The sequence below is a fragment of the Balaenoptera acutorostrata genome, chromosome X (assembly GCF_949987535.1).
Source record: "Balaenoptera acutorostrata chromosome X, mBalAcu1.1, whole genome shotgun sequence".
NCBI classification, from domain to species: Eukaryota; Metazoa; Chordata; class Mammalia; order Artiodactyla; family Balaenopteridae; genus Balaenoptera; species Balaenoptera acutorostrata.
The window spans coordinates 101609345-101631587 of NC_080085.1; the positions used below are offsets into that span (position 1 = coordinate 101609345).

At 36.4% G+C, this 22243-nt stretch overlaps 1 protein-coding gene and 1 long non-coding RNA gene across 3 annotated transcripts in view; one reads left to right on the top strand and one right to left on the bottom strand.

Moving 5' to 3' along the window:
• Positions 1-8261, bottom strand: part of LRCH2 (leucine rich repeats and calponin homology domain containing 2) — a 93018-nt gene extending 84757 nt beyond the window's left edge. The window contains exon 1 of one of the 2 annotated variants that reach the window (XM_057538070.1): positions 7620-8261. In XM_057538070.1, the coding sequence (XP_057394053.1) occupies positions 7620-8052 (433 nt within the window). In that variant the 5' untranslated portion in view covers positions 8053-8261. The remainder of the gene's footprint in view (positions 1-7619) is intronic. The other variant, XM_007182325.2, reaches the window with a different exon arrangement.
• On the top strand, positions 8133-13131 carry LOC130706381 (uncharacterized). The gene is made up of 3 exons (XR_009006650.1): positions 8133-8258; positions 11371-11509; positions 11631-13131. It is a non-coding gene; the product is annotated as an uncharacterized LOC130706381 (long non-coding RNA).
• The last annotated feature ends 9112 nt before the right edge of the window (positions 13132-22243 follow it).

The following is a 22243-nucleotide window of genomic DNA, read 5'->3' on the forward strand; positions in this document are numbered from 1 at the left end:
AAAGAGTTATGATCAAGAGGCCTTAGGTCCTAACCAGACATAGAGGGTGAGGGACAGTGAAGAGTCAAGAATAATTCCCAAGTTTCTGGTCTGGGAGATCAGGGGGCCTAGGGTCAATAACAAAAGTTGGTCTTTTTTTGACATTTTGAGTTTGAAGAGACTCTAGAACGTCAATATTCATATAGTATCCTCTTTTTATGATTAAGTATAAAATCTGATCCTTCCCCCTTCAAAGCCCATCCTCCATCTCCATTATAAAGCCCCCTCTGATGTTCTACCAACACAATCATGTCACCGCTCCCTCTTCAAACTTGCACATCACTCTGTTTTCACTTAAGACATTTATCTTACTCTAGCCCGGCGCTGCTCAATCTCAATCACCACTGACATTTTGGACCAGGTAAGTCTTTGTTGTGTGGGCAGTCTTGTTCACTGTAGGATGCTTAGCAGTATCCCTGGCTTCTACCCACTAGATATCAGTAGCATCCCCAAGTTGTGACAGTCAAAAATGTCCCCGGAGATTACCAAATATCTCCTAGGGGCAAGTTCCCCCACTCCTTGAAACCTTGATCTAGCCTATATAATAGATACATGAGTACTTCTTTTATACCACTAGGAAATCATAAGTTCCTTAAAGGCAGCGACTTTATCACCCTGTCCATTTACATAAAATAGATATGACAAATCCATTCTTACATACTAATCAAGGTAAATTAAGGAGACAGCTATGTTCAATTTACTATTTTTAATGTATAAATATCTTAAAAAGTAATTGATTTCTCATGGACACAGACATCCCCAACCAATTAGCTCAAAGTATTAAGGATTTATATATTGTAATTACTTTTTTAAGAGGGGAAAATTTCTATGCTGCACATTCTAGAGTCTCTTAGGGACATAATAATTTAGAGAAGTCATTTTTGAATGAAATACAGATTCACAAATGCTCTAGAATTGGTTAGTCTCAACAGAGTTCAAATAAAATTTTATGGCACAGTTATTTTATTTCTGTCTCTTGTCACCTTGAATCCCTAATATTATACATAAAATTCCACTGAAAGAAACTTAAGCAATTAATTTAAAAGTGACAACAATCTCTGTCACAAATTATAAGAGTACACAGATTAACAATGTCCACAAATAGGGAAGAACTTACTTTCCTATTTGGAAAAAAAAACTTTAAAAAAATTTTGGGGTCAAAAAATATATGAGACAATATCCATTGTTTAATTATCCATTACAGTCCATTGACTGGTATTCTGTAAGTGGAATGCTATCAATTTATAATTTATTTGAAACAGGAGAAATGTAAAGATTAAAAGTTAGACCTTTAGCAGACTGAACACACTAGTTTAAAGTGAGACTAAACACAAATTTAAATTATTGTTATAAAACTCACTTGCACAGTTTTCTTTTATTACATTAAATGGTTTCCTGGAGTATAAGGTATTTTTTCCTATAAAAGGGAAGCAGAGAAAACTTTCTGAAACTTTTCAGAAAACTGATTATAAGAGTGTTACAATGCTTCAAGAACTACCTAAATACACACAAAGTGTAGAGAAAAGAAAAAGGTTTCCCCTTCTACATCATGATGATGAACAGCCTCTGTACGATGGGGGTGGGCATGATACAGTTTAAGTATCCCTTAGAGTGTACTGCTGGGATAGGCTAGGAGAGTAATATGCCCTTTTGCAAAGTTTCACTGTATGCCTTGGAACTTAAATACCACCTCCCAGGAAATCAATATGCTCTAAGTATTCAATTACTTTTATTTGTGAAGTGTCCTTAACATCATCTCTCATGCTGTCAATGAGGTTCTGGATCTTGTACATCTTTATGCTTTTGATGATAAATAAATGCTTCAGAGTTTATGTTACAAATAATCTAAATCAAAATATTAAATTTTAAACTTAAGCAAGTGTCACTATAACCCTAATTCAAAAATATCCCAATCAACCACTTCTGTTCTTTTACCTGTCATGCAGTATATATAATTTTTTTCAGAAAACATGGTAAGCTCATATTGTTCAAAAGCAACTAATCTAGCTGCTTAACACAGTCCTAATTCTAAACTGTGGCTTATTCTCCATAATGACTCCTTAAAGCATTTTGCTCTATTGAGTACTTATTCCTATGCTTGTAACTTTGTTCTCCCAGATGACACTGCCTCACTTAAGATTAAAATTTAAGACAATAATGTCCCCAGACATCTACCTTCCCCTTCACCTTAGCAAAAGTCAGGTAACTCCTCCCTTCCATTGCTAACAACTCTCCACCCACTCCATGAAGATCCTCCCTCCCCCTCTTGCATTTTAACACTGAACTCTCTACTAGTTCCCTCCTTTCAGTCTCCAAGTATGTTTGAGAAAATATAGAGTGAACCTGCAGTTAACATCTGCCCTTAACATGCAATGCCATTCTCAACTCCGTATCAGTGCAATTTCTCCCCTGACAGTCTGCAACTGTCCCTCCTGCTTAATCATAACTTGATCCCATACAGATCATTTACCTCAAGATTCAGCTATACCTAACTCTATAGGAAACTTTCTCAAACTAACTTAACCCCCAATAAAATTAAGCCTTATGCCCCAGTTCCATATCACTTAATTGTACAGTTTATTAAAACATACAATTTTGAACATTATATATTATAACTCTTTTCTAATTGTTACATATATTACTGTACACATTCACCTAGTTTGTAAACCCTTCGAGGATCATGTTTCCAAAGTTAGAGTTCAATAAAAGCTTGCTTAATGAATCTATTCTAAAACCAACAGAGGGGCATGAAGGCAAGCTATGCAAATACCATGCACAAAACAAAACACACTGCACCACAAACAAAAACTATATAATCTATGAAACTAAATAAGCATTCATCTTTCAGATTAAATAACCTATTTATTAGCACAGTGTTTATTTTAATAGTAGTTTTGTTATAAGAAGAGAAAGTGTTGCAATGGAAATAACACTGGAATAGTGCTAGAGTTGGTAAACCTAGCCTCTGACCCACACTCTGCCATACGCTAGCCATTTAACTTCCGGCAAATCACTTAACCTCTCTCAACAACAAAGAGTAATTACTATGCACTCTACAAAGCTCAAAGGGTTATCATTAGGATACAATAGGGTAATATATATTAAAGTGCTCAGAATTTATAAAGAGCTGTATAAATGGTATTATTTTAATGATAAACGTACCCTCCAATTTAAGATAACATTTTATTTTAAAGTGTGAACTTGCAAAAGAAAGAAATTAAGGGGCAACTATTTATGCTATAGAAGAATTCATTACTGAATAAAATAAATCACTGCAGGGTTCAGCAATTCAAATTCAATCTGAAGCAATTAAAATATGAGTCAACCATCAAAAGTGTCCTTCACATTCAATTTTTCAGTGAGATATTTATTACATACAGCAAGGCAGATATTTGACTCAGGCCACAAAATCACAAGCTTATTCCACTGAATGCACTAAGATGGCCTTCACCTATGTTACAAAATCAGATGCTGCACAGTTTAACTGGCTCCATTTTACAAGTCGATACAATGCACCATGCCCCACAGTTGAAGAGGTGAACCAGCACATGTAGGAAATACTAGAGTTGACTCCAGGTTTACAGGAAAACACGTGATTAACCAGGACACAGCACAATCTGATGTATGTAAAGAATTCCTAAATCTGTTTCACAGACCTATTGTTTATGGACATAAAGAAGTATGAAGAAGCAAAGGGAGCAGCTGCAAGTAGACTGAGACTTATTTGTAGCACTGGTGACAAAGTCAAATATGAAAAGTTTCAGGATTTGTTTGGGTAGCCATTAAAATCATTTCCAAGCTCTCTTAAAGTCAACAAATTATCACAGTATCCAGACAGACTTTTTAAAGTTCTAGGCAATTTCCCTTTGTCTTGCCAAATCTACCCACAGACCAGCAAAGATAAGACATTACAACCAGAGTTAGCTACTTTCCTGAAATGGGTAACCAACTTTCTGATCCCTATTTTTATTTTTTTAAATGGGTGAGGATTTTAATCACAAAGTATCTGGAGGGACTTCCCTGGCCGTCCAGTGGTTAAGACTCCACGGGAACTAAGATCCCACATGCCGCGGGGCCAAAAAAAAAAAGTACCTGCAAGGCATATCAATTCAAAAAAGGTGGGGAGCACAAACCACCAAATGGAGATTCAAGTAATTGGCAAACTCTCCCTTTTAAATGTTAATCACCTGGAAAGGCTACCATAATTATTTAGCATTGAGCTCCAACCCAGCAAAGGAAGAGGAGTGAGGCTGAAGAGGGAAAAAGAAATAAGGAGGGCAGCAGGAGGGAGGGGACAGGTGAAGAAGAACAGACACCAGAAATGCAAAGAGAAATAAAAAGATACCAAAGATAAACTTTGCCATCAACAACCTATTATCCACTTTCCCTCACAGGAAGACTATTAATAGACAAAACAAGATTTTGCTGCTACATATTCTAGGGGCATTATTTTCTTAACGCAAATTTATCCAACAGTAGGGAACTGGAGAAATTATAGTTTCCTGGTAAGTTTCTAGTCACTACAGACATAATATGATGAAAAAAATGGGTCTGCTTCACTCAAGTCTATCAAAAAGAATACTGAACTAGAACTTGAACACTTGGTTCCTAGCTTTGGTTTTGACCCTCTTGACAAGTAGCTTTAGGTTAGTCACCAAACTTTTATCAATGTTCTCATTCACTCAAACAATAAATATATCTTGAGTGCCTAAAAAATGAGCTATTTTAGAGTTTCCCAACCCTGACTGCACATTATAATCACTTGGGAATTCTTAAAAAACAAAACAAACCAACAAACAAAAAAACCCCTCTCTTTGCCCCTGAGACTGATTAAATTGGTCTAGGGTGGGGCCCAGGCATAGGTTTAAAAAAAAAAAAAAAACACACTCCCTTGTGATTTTAACATGCAGGCAAGATGGTAAACCACAGGTCTATTTCATCTTATGTATATGTAAGGAACAGCAAAATAATGTGAAAAGCCCTCTCCCTTCCTTTGAAATTTATCAATTTCCCCTTCTAATCCAATTTTGTTTCAACCTAGATTCTCACCACCTCACACCTAGATTACCAAATAGCTTCCTACCTATTTTCCCTTCTTCCAATCTCTTCCCAACCCAATAAACCACTGCTGTCTAATCAATTTGGTACTGAAACAGTATCCCACTGAGAGTCATTTTAAGTATAACAATATCAACAAACAACTGTTTTCATCAAGCAGAGAATATATTGGTATATACATATTTGTATGTTTGTATGTATATGTGTATGTATGTATGGTATGTATGTATAATCTCAAACATGCTCTGTTTGTCTTCAGTTCCATTTATGTATAATGGATACTAGTCTCTTTACATGTAAGATTATTGTCCCTAACTAGTTCATGGCTGAATTTGGTCAAAAATGAATGGCAAATGAGTCACCCACAGATTTCTCACTTAAATTTTGAAGTGTTCCCACAAGGAACACATATTCAATTTTTTAAAAAGTAAAATGAGGTGGAATTATCTCAAAAAGTCCTCTGTTACTATAGGCACTGATAAAGTTTATGATGAATGAATTTTACCAAGAACAAATATGGTTCTGGTTTGTGTTAAAACTTGCCTCAGAAAACAAACTGAAGCCTTAAAAGCCAGTGGTTATAACCACATAAGATGATATTCATATTTATGAAAAATATTAAGTACAATATAAGCAATATATAATGAGAAAACTGAACAAGTATATGACTTTTCCCCTGCCTTTAAGGAGCTCTCCATCTTCTCAGGGAAAGCAAAACATAAAAAGAAAATAAAGCCAGCAGGTAAGTGGTAAAGACAATTAAGTACCACAGGAATTCAAAGAAACAGGAGACTGCTGTGGACTAAGGGAGTTGGAGACAGCATCTTGGAAAAGCTGGAGCTTGAACAAAATTAAATAGGTGGAGAAAAGAAGGAAATCTCATGCATGTGGATGACCTTCTACAAAGATGAGGCAAAAATTCATAAACTATATTTGAGGGACAGGGAGCTGACCTAGCTGGAACAGAGGGTTCTATGTAGGAGCATTTGAAGAGTTAAGGTTGCAATAATAAATTGGAGCCAGGCAGTGAAAGCCGTGAATGCCAAGAGAGGATGCTTCAACTTTGTCCTATAGATGAAAAAATCTTTTATAGGTAACAAGCAAAACAACATATCTCTATAATGATGCAGTCTGAAACCATTTTTCTTCATGCCTTCGAAGAACATACCAAGTAGTATAATATCTTGCGAATATATCATGAATATGTGAACATATTGTTTAGGAAGTCTGTTCAGAGTGAAGGAGTAAATACTCAAACATGCTTTCCAAAATACAAAATCACTGATTAATTACACATTCATAGTTCTTAGGATAATTCCTAAGAGAATAATTGGGTAGAAGGCTTCAATTTTAGGTTTTCCTCCTCTCCCCACCCTCATCCAAACACACACCTTGATTTAATATCTAGAAACGTAATACAATGAAACAGTGTTATTCTGAAAATAAGGTCTTTTATTACTTCTCATTATGAGTGAATTTACTTACTATATTGCTTCAAAATCACTAAATCTATTAAAATAAATCTGTCCATGATTTCTTTCAGCAAAGCAGATAAAAACACACATAAATAACAAATTTAAAGACTGTGAAAAGTAAAAAATCCTTCATCAAACCAAAACACACCTAAAATAAGCGGCATTGGCTTATACGGCAGAGGGGAATGAGAGTGTGTTCATAACAAAAAATGCCATCCACAACAAAGAGTACCAGAGAGTATATGAAGAACATTACAATAGGCAATTTCTTGTCCAAAATGATAAACCATTAACCCACAACTCCAAGAAGAATGGAGTTAATTTTGTTTCTCAAAAATGCCCTTAAAATTTTTGGTTATATCTGCAATAAAAATTAAGACTCCAACATAACTCAAAACAAGGACTCTTTCCCCTAGTAAACCAGACACATAAGTGATTGATGATTTAATTTGCCACTGCAGCAAATACTAATTTAACCACCACTATCTCAACACCAGGAAAATGACAAATCTCAGTCTTTAAAGGCATATGTGACAAGAAGGCAAGAATATTCTAGGATGATTAAAACACACACAAAATAAAAACAGAAAAACCACGGCAATACTGCTGCTGTACTAGGAGAAGGGATATACCATTCTTGCAGGCACGTATGGCTTTAAAGAATATGTATAGATTATGATGTTATAGTATTGCCTTTTTTTCCTCCGGGAAAGATGGGAACATCCACGAGAGTTAGCAGCGCATTCAGGAAGGTGTCAATACCTCCCTCCCCACCCCTTACTGGGGAAACTCGCTTTAACAATAATGCTCTTTCACCCCTCACATCCCACCCGATTTCCACACACCCTTCAGTCAGCATTCCCGCCCCCCCACCTTTCCCTGCTCTTCCCCTCACATTCAGAACTGGCTGCTCTGACTTTGTCAGTCTCGCCGCCCCCGCGCACCCGCCCAGACCAGCAGAGTCCAACAACGCAGCCACGCAGCCACCCACTCCCCCCACCTCCTCCTCCTCAGCCCAGCTTCCCCTCCCCCTCCCCGTCCTGTCACCTGCTTGGGTGGTGTCCGTCAGGTCGTAGCCGCTGCCCGGGAAGTCTCGGAGTTTCCTACCACTGAGGCTCAGGATGCCGGAGTTGCCCGCCTCCTCCAGGGCCCGGTCCAGGCTCCTCACGGTGTGTTGAGGCTGTAGGCTCCCCGGGTTCCACTGCGGCCCGTTGGGGAACGGCTGACCGAAAAGAGTCGGTACCGGGATGGGCACCACCAGGGTCCCGCCGCCGCCGCCGCCGCCGCCGCCTCCCACTCCGGTTCCACCACCTCCCCCTCCGGCCGCGCCACCGCCACCGCTACTTCCACCTCCACCACAACCGCCGCCCCCACTGTTACCACCACCTCCCTGACTCGCCGCCATGTTCCTGGGAGAGAGAATAGCCCCCGACAATACTCTCAGCTTGTGCCGCGAGTGTAGGGGGTTCTTAGGACGCATGCGCAGGCTGGGGGCGGGGTGGGGGGGCGAGGTAGAGGGTGGGAAGGAACTAGGGGGCGGGCTGGGAGGAGGTGTTGGGTATGAAGAGGCGATGTTCAAACGCGCAGAATGCTTGCTTTAAGAAACGTGTGATCAGAGGAAGGATGCTAAATCCCGGTTCCGCTGCTTTGGGTACCAAAATCTTGCGAAGCGACACCAGCTTGACTGTAAGTCATTTGGCGATATGCCCCCAAATCTCCTTGTTGCTTCACCTTTTGCGTCTGCAAAACAAAGGCATATATTAGATAGAGATGAAAGGGATTCGTTTCAGAATATTTTGAAACAGCGTTTAGAAGGACTATCAGGGACCTGACTGAAATGCTTACCGCAAATGCCTCAGGAATCCTTTAGCAGTGTTAACACGGAGAGAAACTTTGGGGAGGAAAATGGGTGCAGAATTGAGTTTTAAGCCTATATGAATTTTGCCATAATTTAGAATTCCAAAATAGGAAAAGACTTTTAAAATGTTTTCAAGGAAGGCTCTCGTTTCAGTGCGTGTGGGTCTCAGCCAAACTGCTGCCTTCCAAAACTTGGAAAAGTTCTCTGCATTCTGTCCTCTAAGTCTTTGAAGTTGTGCCAAGATCTCCAAAATAGCTCGAGTTTCTTCTCATCATGTCAGCATGGCTGATGGAAAACTCTTTGATCATCAAACAACCTTAAAGTTTATTTTTGAAATACAAGTTTTGGTTTTAGGTGGAATTCTGAAGATTTAACACTGTGGATATGAAGCTAATCAATCTTGGATTTTAGGAGTTCATTCTTAGAACATGAACCCAACCACACAGGCCACTGCCATCCCTCCACTCCCACTCAGAGTTATTCAAATCTTTTTCACTAATAGAAAAGTTACACAAGAAAACTATCAGAATGCTTGGTCATATTCAGTTATCATTAATTTGAATATCCTGCGCATCTCTTTTACATCCATTTCAGTTTAAGCAATCTGTCAACAGTCTCATTTTCTTGGAGAAAGCTCCACAAAAATTTCTACTTTGGAAAAAAAATACGGGAAAGAATTACAACTTGTCTAAAATGCTTTGTGGCCATATAGGTTAACTAAGATAATTATGTTGCAAGAAATTACATTTGCCAGATGCATGACCCACAGAAGGAACAGAACTGAGAATCAGACCTCCACAATGAATTAGCAAGTGAAATCAAATTATTTAAACCCACTGGTGTCAGAGAGAAAGTTGTACCTTATATCTCATCTTTCTTACATCGCAAATCAAATCAGGTATTAATTGAGAACTTCCAGAATCAAGAGGGGTGGAAAGGGAAACTAAATTCATTAGGTAGAGAAAAGATTAGGAAAAGAATGTTTAATAACTAGCCAGTAAAAAATTTAGCAATTATTTAAAACAACGTATTGGACTCCAGGAAAAGTATGTCCTCTGGATCAGGATACCTGTCGAGTGAAAAAGGCCATGTACAACCAAATTTAAGAAGGAAAGTAATCTTTCAAAGAATTTAAAAGATAGTCTAAGGAGGAAAAATAGGAAGCCTACAAAATAGGCTAGATATACATGAAAATCTGACAAAATAACACATTCTAGAGCTCTTTGACAAGAACACCAAGGCCATAAGGAGTGTTAAAAGATAAACTGAGGCATATTAAAATTTTAAGAGTTTGAGCATTTATCTATTGGAATTGGGCAGTGCCAAACAGGAAGTGGTTAAGAGTACTCACCAACAGGAGCCAAGGGAAAGACTTATATAGAGAAAGTGAGGAAGCAAAAAAAAGAAATTATTTGATTGGCTGTAGCTTAAAGCCTAGTTGGCTGTTTGTGATTGGTTGTCCTTAGAATTTTGATTTCCTAACCTTGAGGCTTTTATAGGCTTAGATTTTCGTTTGCTTATGTAGGCCGCCATGGCACTAGAGCCACCTCAGTCTAATGGTCTTCTTGTTTAATTAATTTAGCAGGAGGTAAAAGGTTTAGAAGAAAGAGCATGAAATTTACAAATTTGTTCCAACCCTTTAACTGCCAGTGTAATACTCAGAAAAGTGACCTAAAATCTCTGTACTTCAGTTTCCTCATAGGGAACACTGGAAAATAACAATCATACTTATAATAATAATAATAATATATAAATAGTGCTTACTATTTACCAGGAACTGTTCTAATTGCTTTATATATATTAAGTCATTCAATCTTCATAACAATCCTGTAAAATAGGTACTATTATTCTTCCATTTTATGGATGAAGAAAAATAGCATATACCTCACATAGGATTGTTGTAAGAATAAATAAGATCACATACGTAAAGTGACACTCCAATACCTGGCATTCATTCATTCATTCATTTAGTAAACATTTTTTGAGTGATTACTCTGTGCCAGGAACTATTCTCTGTGCAAGTAATAGTATAGCATTAGGTGCTCAATAAATGTTAATTTCTGTACTACACCCGTGAATCCCTCATGAAAGAAAATAAAATAATAAAAAATATACAAAATGGAGAAAGCCAAGGAAGAAATCAGTTAATTCCTTGATAATTGTGGGCAAGAAATATTTGACATATTGCATAAATTTTTTGTTTCTGTCTATACTAGAGGATATTTTTACAGTGATTACCACTTTGATGTTATTCTCAATGTGAACACGTTGGTAATTGGTTAAATTACAGACAATACTCAGAATTATCCAAGCCAAACTTACAAATTGAATGTTGACAAATCACCAGGACTAGATGACATGTATCAAAGATTATAGAAGGAAAACAAGGGGTTTTGAACAAAATATGCAGCCTCTATTAAATAAAGCAATGGCCAACTACAAGTGTGATTTGTATTCAAGAGAACTCTAGAGGGGACTTCTGAAATTCCAGGTCAGTTTATAGTCACCGCTATCCCAAGCAAATTGGTAGTTACTCAACATTTTTAAATAATATAGAGAAGGAAAGGCACAGTCCAAAGCTCCAAATTCTTCTATTAGAGATCAAGATTATTGGGATAGACTACAGGATGTTCTTACCAGCCTATAAATAAATCAAAAGTGAGATATGTTTTATCTCAGGATCTAGAACAAGGCAACGAACTTGGGGATTAACTAGATCGAACTATGATATGAATTTTTTTTAAATCCTGATCAGGATCCAGGAAAAAAGCCATGGGAGTCTCTGCAGTTTGTTTCCTGAAAACATCAGTATTTAACATCAGTTAAATACTAACCTCGGGGGTGAGGGGGGGTGGGGACAATGAAATGTTGAGTATCATCAAGACATATACCAGAAACCCTGAAAAATATTAATTTACATCTTACTGAACTATTCCACAGCTGCTGCTGGAATGTGATGTGAAGTTCTGCTCACTGCACTCTCAGCACAAGTCCTGAATTAGAGAAAGCCCTAAGAAGTACACCTAAAATGATTAGAGAAATGAGGGAAGGAGAAATTTACTTGGCCTTCATCTCTCTGGTAACTTGATCTTCAGTCCCTTCCAAAATCCCTGTTCTGGCATGGAACCTTCGGAGTAGTATATATTAACACACTATATATGACATCCCTGATCCTTTTTTTTTCTTTTTTCTTTTTTTAGGCCACACCCAGTGATCAAACCCAGGCCCCGGCAGTGGAAGCATGGAGTCCTAACTATTGGACCACCAGGGAATTCCCCCTTTGCATTGCTTTAACCAATCCTAACAAACTCATTAATCCCAAAGTTAATATTTATTAACTCAAGAGGGATTTGGACAAATGTATGAATGATCACTATTACTTAAAAGAAGCTATTACATACCTCATCTTCAATGTTGATGACAATAAGCACTATTATGTTCTATCTTTGTTAGAATCCCTGCTATGATACTTACAAGATGCAAGATAGACAAGTCATTTAAGCTCTCAAATTCTCAGATTTCTCATCTATAAGCAAGGGACCATAACATTATTAGCTGTCTCATAAGATTGTAGTGAGGATCGTGTGAGATATTTACATAAAACACATAGTATATTATAACAGTTTCTTTTTTCTAGGTTCACTTTACCAATAGAACACTGAGCTGAGTGAACCATGAATTATCAGCATAGCAGTTCTTAAATTCCTCTGTACTATCATGCTACCAGCACTAATAAACATTTTCCTCTGTGCTGCTCTTGAAGTTACATCCTTATGGACTCACCCCATGTTTCTGCCTCTCCTAACTCTTGTGTTTTCACTATATGATCCAGTAACTTGATTCCAATTCTTGCTTACTGTCTCTAATGCAATCCCAGCTTTTGACCTCTGTGTTTCTAGTATGTTTACCTGATATCATGAAATCCATTTAAATATCTGTTCCAAATCCTTCTTAAAAAATATATCTTAGATGTTTTGCTTTGTGTAAGCAACACAGGTCTGTTAAAAGTCCTGAAGAGTTTTTATTAGAGTAGTATGTAAAAGATACAGATTGCTGAATTTTGCTTAGTTTACCTTGGCCAAAGGAAAGTAAATAAAACATCACATAAAATTATTAAACCTGTTATGTCCAGTTAGAAAATATAAGGTTGAGGAAGAGTTTTTAGTCTTCTTTAGTATTACATTGGAAAGTCTCCTCTTTATAGGTAAACATGGAAACATGCCATATGCCTTTTGGGCAAGCTTGTCTTACAATAATTATTTTCCTCTTCTTGCAGTATGTGAGAGAAAATGATGAAATAGGGCCTTTTCAAGCAAAATCCAAATTCCTAAAAGGAAAACCTAGGCAACTATCGCGTTACCTCTAAGCAGGCTATACCTGTGAGAGAAAAAAAAAACAATGTTAATGGCATTTCAGTAAAGCCTGTTAAAGGAATTACAGTATCAAGATAGATTAAAACTCCAGGAGAAAAGATAAATTCCAAAACGGTTTAGATTCTGTATTTCCTTAAACAGAATAATATAGAAACATTTGGACCAAAATCTGTGTCTAAAACGAAGGTTGGAATGAAATGATAAAGAATCAAGTTGGGCATCTACCAAAGTCTATATTTGTTTACCTTAATTTTTGCTTCAATTTTGCTTCAAATCTTCATCACTATACATGGCAAAGTGTGGTTGTTACAGGTTTATGGTTTTTTGTTTCTCTCAATCAAATAAACGTATGACATAAATCTCTGTGGGACTGTGATTGAAATGACTCTGAGCCTGGTGGCAGTGTACCCAGATTATAAGGCTTTTTTTGATTGATGATGAAATTTCTTTTAAAGACTGAATCTGTAAACCTGAAGCTCTCAAGTGATAACTGGATCACATGTGACCCTAAAATCCAATGCTTCTCTCTGTGTGGCAACAAGACTATTTCTTCTTAACCATGGTCATGATCGTGACCCCAGTTAGCCTATTTGTGAGTTGTCAGAAGGAAGGGTCAAAGCTCTGTTCCCTAAACAAGAGCGTGTGATCAAATATTGCAGGATATTTTAGATGTGTTTTGCTTTGGTGAGGCAGTCAGAAATTTCAACATCCACTTACATTATAAGTTTAGGTTGGCAATGCTGACCCTCAAGAAGATATTTACATCTGCTAAAGCACTTTGTCTACAATTATGGTATGATTCCACAAAGTAGGAGAAAATATATTGGTTGAGATGACCTCATGTTTCACACTTCCAGGAATTAAAAGGCGTATTAACGTAGGAAACTAACATACTTTGCCACTCTTCTGTGGTTTTTAAAAGTCTCTTTATTAAAACAGCTAACCATAGTCATTAAATAATGGAGTAGATAATTCTAAGGTACTAATTAGTAAACAATTAGGTTATCCTTGATAACATCATCCACTTCTTCCATTTTGTATTTCTTAAACACTCCTTAATAAAATCTTCATCTTAAATACGTACCTCTACTTAGAAGAAATCCTTTTTTTCCAGGACACATACATAAAGCTCCAGAGGACTTTAAAATTTCCTTAGCTGGCTATGACTTCTCCTACTGGTCATAGGCAATAGACTTTTGATAAGTTGGCAAAACCAAAGATATAAACACACCGTACTGTTTGACTACTAGCATCGTCTCCACTGCCATAACCTTAACTCAAGTCACTATTTTCTCTGGACTACTACAGTAGCCTCCTAACTGGCTTTTCTGCTTCCACCCCTTTACCACTTAATAATTATGTGGCCTTGGGCAAGTACCTTAGCCTCTTTGTGCCTCCATTTTTTCATCTGAAAAATAGGGATGATAATACTACCTACCTTAGAGGGATATTGTGAGGATTAGAATTACTTAATACATGTCTAGCACATAGTAAGAACTTAAAGAACTTTAGCTAGTATCATTGTCATTATCGTTATCATTAACATACTCCACTGGCTAATAATATCTAGCAGTGAAAGGTAAATTCTCTCTTAATTGCACGAGAGTCCTGTGCAGCGGACATTATTATTATCCCCATTTTATATGTGAGGAAACTATGGTCCAGAGAAATTAAGTAACTTGTTCAAGGTCTCAGTTGAGAAGTGGCACAGTAAAAATTTGAATAGAAGCATGCCTGAGTGCTAAACCAAGGCTCTTAATCACTGTAACTTCTGGCAATAATCTATATGACTTAGTATCTTTTCTCAGTCCAAAAATTCTTAGCTGCTAACTCCTTCTAAACTATCTCCATAAAACAGTGATTACCAGTTGCTAAGTGCTGCCTGCTTAGCTTATGTAAAATCATTAAATGTATTCATTAACAACTTTCATCGACTTTCAAATCAACCTACTTTTTTTTTTTAAATTGGAGTATAGTTGATTTACAATGTTTCAGGTGTACAGCAAAGTGATTGAGTTTTATACATATACATACATATGTATATATATATTCTTTTTCAGACTCTTTTCCATTATACAAGATATTGAATATAGTTCCCTGTGGTATACAGTAGGTCTTTACTCTTTAACTATTTTGTATATACTAGTGTGTATCTGTTAATCCCAAACTCCTAATTTATCCCTCCCCTTTCCCTTTCCCCTTGGGTAACCATAAAGTTGTTTTCTATGCCTGTGAGTCTATTTCTATTTTGTAAATAACTTCATTTGTATCATTTTTTTAGATTCCGCATACAAGTGATATCATATTTGTCTTTCTCTGACTTACCTCACTTAGTATGATAATTTCTAAGTTCATCCATGTTGCTGCAAATGTCATTATTTCATTCTTTTTTATGGTGGAGTAATATTCCATCATATATATATATATATATATATATATATATATATATATATACCACATCATCTTTATTCATCTGTCGATGGACATTTACATTGTTTCCATGTCTTGGCTATTGTAAATAGTGCTGCTATGAACATTGGGGTGTATGTATCTTTTCCAATTATAGTTTTGTCCAGATATATGCCCAGGAGTGGGATTGCTGGATCATATGGTAACTCTATTTTTGGTTTCTTAGGGAACATCCATACTGTTTTCTATAGTGACTGCACCAATTTACATTCCTACCAACAGTGTAGGAGGGTTCCCTTTTCTCCACACCCTCTCCAGCATTTATTATTTGTAGACTTTTTGATGATGGCCTATTTTCTTATATGGACTTATATTTACTGGCTTCTTTTTCAAAATACCATAAACCCAAATTATTACAATGGCATTTTTAAAGGTTTTTTTCTCATTATGAAAATTTACCCATGGTCCCAATTCACAGAGACAGCCAAAGGGATGTATTTAGTGATAAGATTTTTACATATTTGTTTCCAGGCTTTCCTACTAGCACAAATTTTTATTTTATTCATTATTTATTTCATTTATAAATATTTATAATATTTATTTATTTTATAAAATCATATAAGCATTTTTATCATTACATACTCTTTACAGATATTATAACTGTATACTATATATTATATAGTACTCTATATTATATAACCACATACTACTTGATATGTACATCTGTTATGGGATAATTAGATTCTTACCAATATTCCTTTATTATACATAAGCTTTCTATTAATATTATCATTAATAAAGCATTTTTCTTATTTATTATTTCCTTATATTAAATTCCAAGGAATTCATGTATTCAACCATAGGGTAGAAATATCTTAATTCTCTTAATAAACATTGCCAATTGCTTCCCAAAAGGTTTGTACTAATTTACATTGTCAGTAGTAATATAAGTAAGAATTTTTTTTTGGCTGCACCACAAAGCTTGTGGAATCTTAGTTCCCAGACCAGGGATTGAACCCGCACCCTCAGCAGTGAAAGCACAGAGTCCTAATCACTGGATCACCAGGGAATTACTTAAGTAAGAATATTTTTGCCAGTATTAAGAATGTTCAGTTTTTAAATATCATTACTATATTATATATGACACAAAAGAGAATGTTGGTTCTTCTGCTTTAGGCCAACGTGGCCTGAAGGAACCAGACTTACCCTCCCACCTGAAACAACCAAAAATTTGGGCAATGTATATAGAACTATGGCTTTCAAAACACTGAATATCAGTCAACAAAAACGGTAATAACTGGGGTATGAGACACAAAAGAAGTAAGACCTGCAAATGCCCAATCTTAGTGCTTTGAGAGAGTTTCCAGAAACTTCTTCTGCTGGAAAAAAGAGGATCTATGAAACACCTACAGCTAACAATAATCCTGATGGTGAAGGACTGAATGCTTTCTCTCTAAGATCAGGAACAAGACAACGGTGTCCACTCTCACTAATTCATTGAACATTTTACTAAAGTTTCTAAACAAAATAAGGCCAGAGAGAAAAAGAAAGAAAGAAAGAGAGAGAGAGAGAAGGAAAGAAAGAAAGAAGGAAAGAAAGAAAGAAAGAAGAGAAAAGAGGGAAGGGGGAGGTAGGAGGGTGGGAGGGAAGTGGAGAAGGAAGGAAGGAAGGAAGGAAGGGAAGCAGGCAGGCAGGCAAGCATCCAGATTGGAAAGGAGTCTTTATTCACAGATATGATCATCTATGTAGAAAATAAATGGAATCTGTAATAATGCTACAAGAACAAATAAGTGAGTTTGGCAAAGTTGCAGGATAGAAAATCTGACAAAGATGTGAAGACCTGTACACTGAAAACTACAGACCATTGCTAAAAGAAATTAAATAAGACATAAATAAATGGAGAGATGTATCATCTTCATGGGCTGGAAGACAATATCGTTATGATGCCAGTTTTCCCCAAAGCCTCAGCAGGCCTTTTTTGGAGAAATTGACAAGCTAATTTTTTTTTTTTTGCATATGAAAATGCAAAAAATCTAGAATAGTGGAAAAAAGTTGGAAAAAGAAAACAAAGTTGGAAGACTAAGACTATGAAAATTCAAGACTTACTACAAAGCTACAGTAATCAAGATAGTGTGGTACTGGTGTAAAGATAGAGAAATAGATCAATAGCACAGAATAGAAAGTCCAGAAATAAACTCCTACTTATGGACAAATGACTTTTGACAAAGGTGTAAAGACAAGTCAGTGGAAAAAAGACAGTTTCAACAAATATTGCTAGCACAATTTAATATCCATATGCAAAAAATACAAAGTTGGATCCATACCTCACATCACATATAAAAATTTACCAGTAGTACATCATAGACTTATGCAAAACCTAAAACTTAAAACATAGGAGGAAATATTTCTGGCTTTGATTTAGACAAAGATTTCTCAAATATGACACCAATAGCACAATCCATAAAAGAAAAAATTGATAAATTGGACTTCATCAAAATTATAAGCCTCTGCTCTTTGAAAGACACTGTTAATGGAATGAAAAGACAAACCACAGAATGAGAGAAAATATTTGCAAACCATATGTAAGATAAAGACTTGCATTTACACTATGTATATAACTCTCCAGAGTAATAAGAGTCATAAGTAATAAAAAGAAAACAAACATCCAAAGAAAAAATGAGCAAAAGATTTGAACACTTCAACAAAGAAAATATCTGGATGGCAGAGAAGCACATGAGAAGATATTCAACATCATTAGTCATTACTGAATGAAAAAAAAAAAACTACGAGACACTATTACACATCTATTAGAATTGTTAATATTAAAAAAAAATTAACCATACCAAGTATTGACAAGGTTGTGGAAAAACTGGAACCCTCATACTCTGCTGTTGGAAATGTAAAATGGTAAAACCACTTTGGAAACAGTATGGCAATTTCTTAAAATGTTCAACATACACCCACCATATGATTCAGCTCTTCCACTCCTAGGTATTTACTCAAGAGAAAAGAAAGCTCATATACGTACAAAGACTTACACATGAATGTTAATACAATATTTATTTGAAGTAGCCAAAAACTGAAAACAACCCAAATGTCCATCAATAGAAGAATGGACAAACAAGTTGGATTATGTCCATACAATGGAATACCTTTTAGTTATAAACAGAATGAACTATTGATACAGCATAACAATGTGGATGAATCTCAGAATAAATATGCTGAATGAAAAAAGCCAGAAAAAAAAAGAGTACCTAATGTATGATTCCATTTACATAAAACTCAAAAAATGCAAACTAATCTATATTGACAGAAACCAGATTAGTGGTTTCCTGGGGGCATGTAGAGGTTGGGAGCATGGGGAGAGAAATCACAAAGGGGCACAAGAAAACTCTTGGGGGTGATAGGTGTATTCACTATCTTAATCGTGGTGATGGTTGCATGGGTATATATATATGCCAAAATTTATCAAATTGACACTTTCCATATGTGCAGTTTTTTGTTTGTCAATTATACCTCTATAAAAATGTTAAAATTGACAAATTATTCATTATAAAATGAACATGGAAAAGATTTTTTAAGATTAAAATTTCAGTAAAATAAAAATTAATACAAAAAATGTTTAAATGTTTTGATAGCAGTTAATATAAATTGATCAAAGAATTAATTGGATGAGCTGAGTTTACTCTTAATATGCTTTCTTGACAAAAATAGTGAAATGTAATTCTGAATCAGATATTTGTACATAATTAGGAAATCAACATGTCCTTAGAGTCCAAATATCTACTGTATCAAAATGGCCCAAAATGTTAGAATAAAAATGGCCTAGCCCCAATGATAATTGAGGTAATTGTGAATTATATCCCCTCGATGAGTTTGCAATGTAGTTGTAGAAGAAAGACTTGCATATAATAAATAGTTAAATAATAATTAAATTATAGAATATGTGATCCCATTTATACTTGTACAGGGAAATCAGAGAATAGAGTTAAGGAAATCTTTATGGAGGGGTTGGAACTTGATCTGAGCCTTGAAGAATGATGGCCTAGACAGAGCAGAGGGATAAGACATCTCAGGAAGGGGCGAACACAGAAATGAGCACATGGTGTTTTAGGAACAGTATTCAGCGTGGCCTGACCAGAGCAAAGGGGCCATGTTGGGGAGAATAGAAAATAAGCTTGCATAGGTAAGATGGAACTGGGTTATGGTTGGTCTTGAAGTCAGAAAGAGGTGATTAGATTGGATTCATTAGATAAATTTCTCAAAGAGGATCTGGCATCATTATGTTCCATGAGTTTAAGCAGAGGGCAACTGGAGTGGGGGAGATTAACTGTTATGTTAGACTAAAGTAGAGGTATTAGAAATGTTTAGGAGACAAATTTAAGAGAGATTTTATAGGAGGACTCAACAGGACTTGGAGACAGATTAGACCTTTATTCCCTCACATCACTAGTTCTATTCCTTGACATTTGATTGATATCTAGCGTTAATTTAATATTTACATCTCCTTTCACATCTATATTCAAGAATAATTACATAGTCACATTTATGTAATCTAAGCCTGGGATCTTTTCTCTACTTATTCAAGCATAATATATCATCTAATTCTTCCGGACTAATTTATTCAGTATAAATAATTCTGAGTTCACTTTCATTGATGTATAAGTGTGTTCTATCATAACCTTATTTCATAATCTGATACACAATTTATTCTGATTTTCTTTGTATACAAGATTCATTTTTAAATGGATATATGAATCCTTATCTTTAAAAAGTTTGTTTAGTATTTTAAACTTAATTCTCTGATTCAGCATTACACACTAATAATTTACCATTTATTCTAGTTATTTCTTCTTACTGTTCTTGTACATTCTGAACTGAATATTATCATCAGTTGCATTCCATATGGTCCTCTGGACTCTTCTTTTGCAAAATAAACATTTCTGGCACAGAAAGCTTCTTTTTTTGTGAGATTGCTTAGAGGGTATTTGTGCTTTGGGAGAGAGGAAAAAGAGACAGCTGGCAGAGCCTCTCTCCCTCATTCTGACCCTAACTTTCTTTATTCCCACTGCACAATTTAGCCCAGAGCAGGATAAACCACGTGAGTTATTAACCCCCAACAGGCTAAGCATCCAATCTCCAGCAAATGGTTACCTTGAAAGTTGAGCAGAAAAGAGTATTTTTTGAAAATAACACTTTCAGAAGAAATTTTCAACAAATATCTTATCTGAAATAAACTTTAATGATGCTGCATCACACCATTCCATTACCCTCTTTCTACTACCACCGCATCAACCACTTTGACCTCAAGGTCAAACTCAGTCTTGGATCAAAACAAAACAAGAACAACAACAAAACTCTTCTTCGACAGTCTCAAACTCAAGCCCATCTCTTTCCTGCAATCCCCGATGCATCCCCTTTGTTCAGACCCTAGTCATCTCTCTCTTGGACCGTTACAACAGCTTCCTAATTAGTCTCCCTGCTTCTGGTCTTGCCTCTGGTCCTTTCTATTCTCCACACTGCTGCCAGAGTGACTTATCAAAAATGGTCACTTACGGGCTTCCCTGGTGGCACAGTGGTTAAGAATCCGCCTGCCAATGCAGGGGACACGGGTTCAAGCCCTGGTCCCGGAAGATCCCACATGCTGTGGAGCAACTAAGCCCGTGCGCCACAACTACTGAGCCTGTGCTCTAGAGCCCGCGAGCCACAACTACTGAGCCTGTGTGCCACAACTACTGAAGCCCACGCACCTAGAACCCAAGCTCCACAACAGAAGAAGCCACCACAATGAGAAGCCAGTGCACCGTGACGAAGAGTAGCCCCCGATTGCCGCAACTAGAGAAAGGCCATGCGCAGCAATGAAGACCCAACGCAGCCAAAAATAAATAAATAAAATAAATTTATTTTTTTAAAAATGGTCACTTACCAGCTTCCCTATTGCCTACAGAAGAAAGTCCAGCTCCCTTAGCATGGCATACAGGGCCTTTCATGATTTGGTTCCTGCCTATTTCTCCAGTGTCATCTCTCACCACTCACTTGCTTTCTACTTTATGCTCTAGTCTAGCCATTCTAAATCATTTACATTTCCTGCCACACACCATGCTGTTCCTCTTGACATAAATGACCTCCCCAAACTCTTTCCTACGAGTAACTCTTCTTCATCCTTCAGGATTCAGTTTAGGCATCACTTTTCCAAAAAGTTTTTCTTCAACTTCTCATCTGTTGCCTTCCCTCCAGTTCACTGTGTTCTCAAAGCACTCTGTGCTTATCGCTATCATATTAGTTATTACACATTATCACCTTTTTGTCTTGTTTCCTTTCAATCAGATGTGAACTCCTAAAAGGCAGGGACTGTGTCAAATTCATATGTGTGTTCTGGCACATAGTAGATACTCAAAAATATTTATTCCAGAATAGAGAAATGCAAAGATGACTCCCATATAAGTCTTAGGATAAACACCTTATATTTGGCTCCTGGGTACCACTTAAAAGAGTGTGATCCCAACCCCTTTTGAGGCACACACATATGTGTATGAGAATTGAAATCATTTAATCTTAACATCTGTAATAGAATGATCCTTTTTTTCTCAGAATCATGTTCTAAACTCGCCTCTTTCCACATCATAGTTGGGATCGGCTCTCTATCCTTGCATTTAACACAAAGTTGCCATGTTTCAACGATTTGTTATTTTCAGTCCTGGGTACCTTCTCAGACTCCAGCCTTGTGAGCAACTAAATTCCACTGCTTACTGCCCTAAGGCCGAATCCAAGAAAGGTTTTCTGGCTCATAAATTTTTCCTGCTGTTTGGAGTAGAGGGCACAGAGCCTGGGTGTCATAACAGAAAGTGCTAATCTGTACACCGGGTGTACTGAAGCATGTAAATCCAATTCATAACATTCTATGACACTTTTATGAGGTTAAAAGCATCTTGCCAGACCTATTCAAATTGTATGCATGTGGGAGACTTGTGCTCATAGCTATTTTTAGAGTTTTAAATCATCTTCAACAAATATGCCAAGGTACCCTCAGT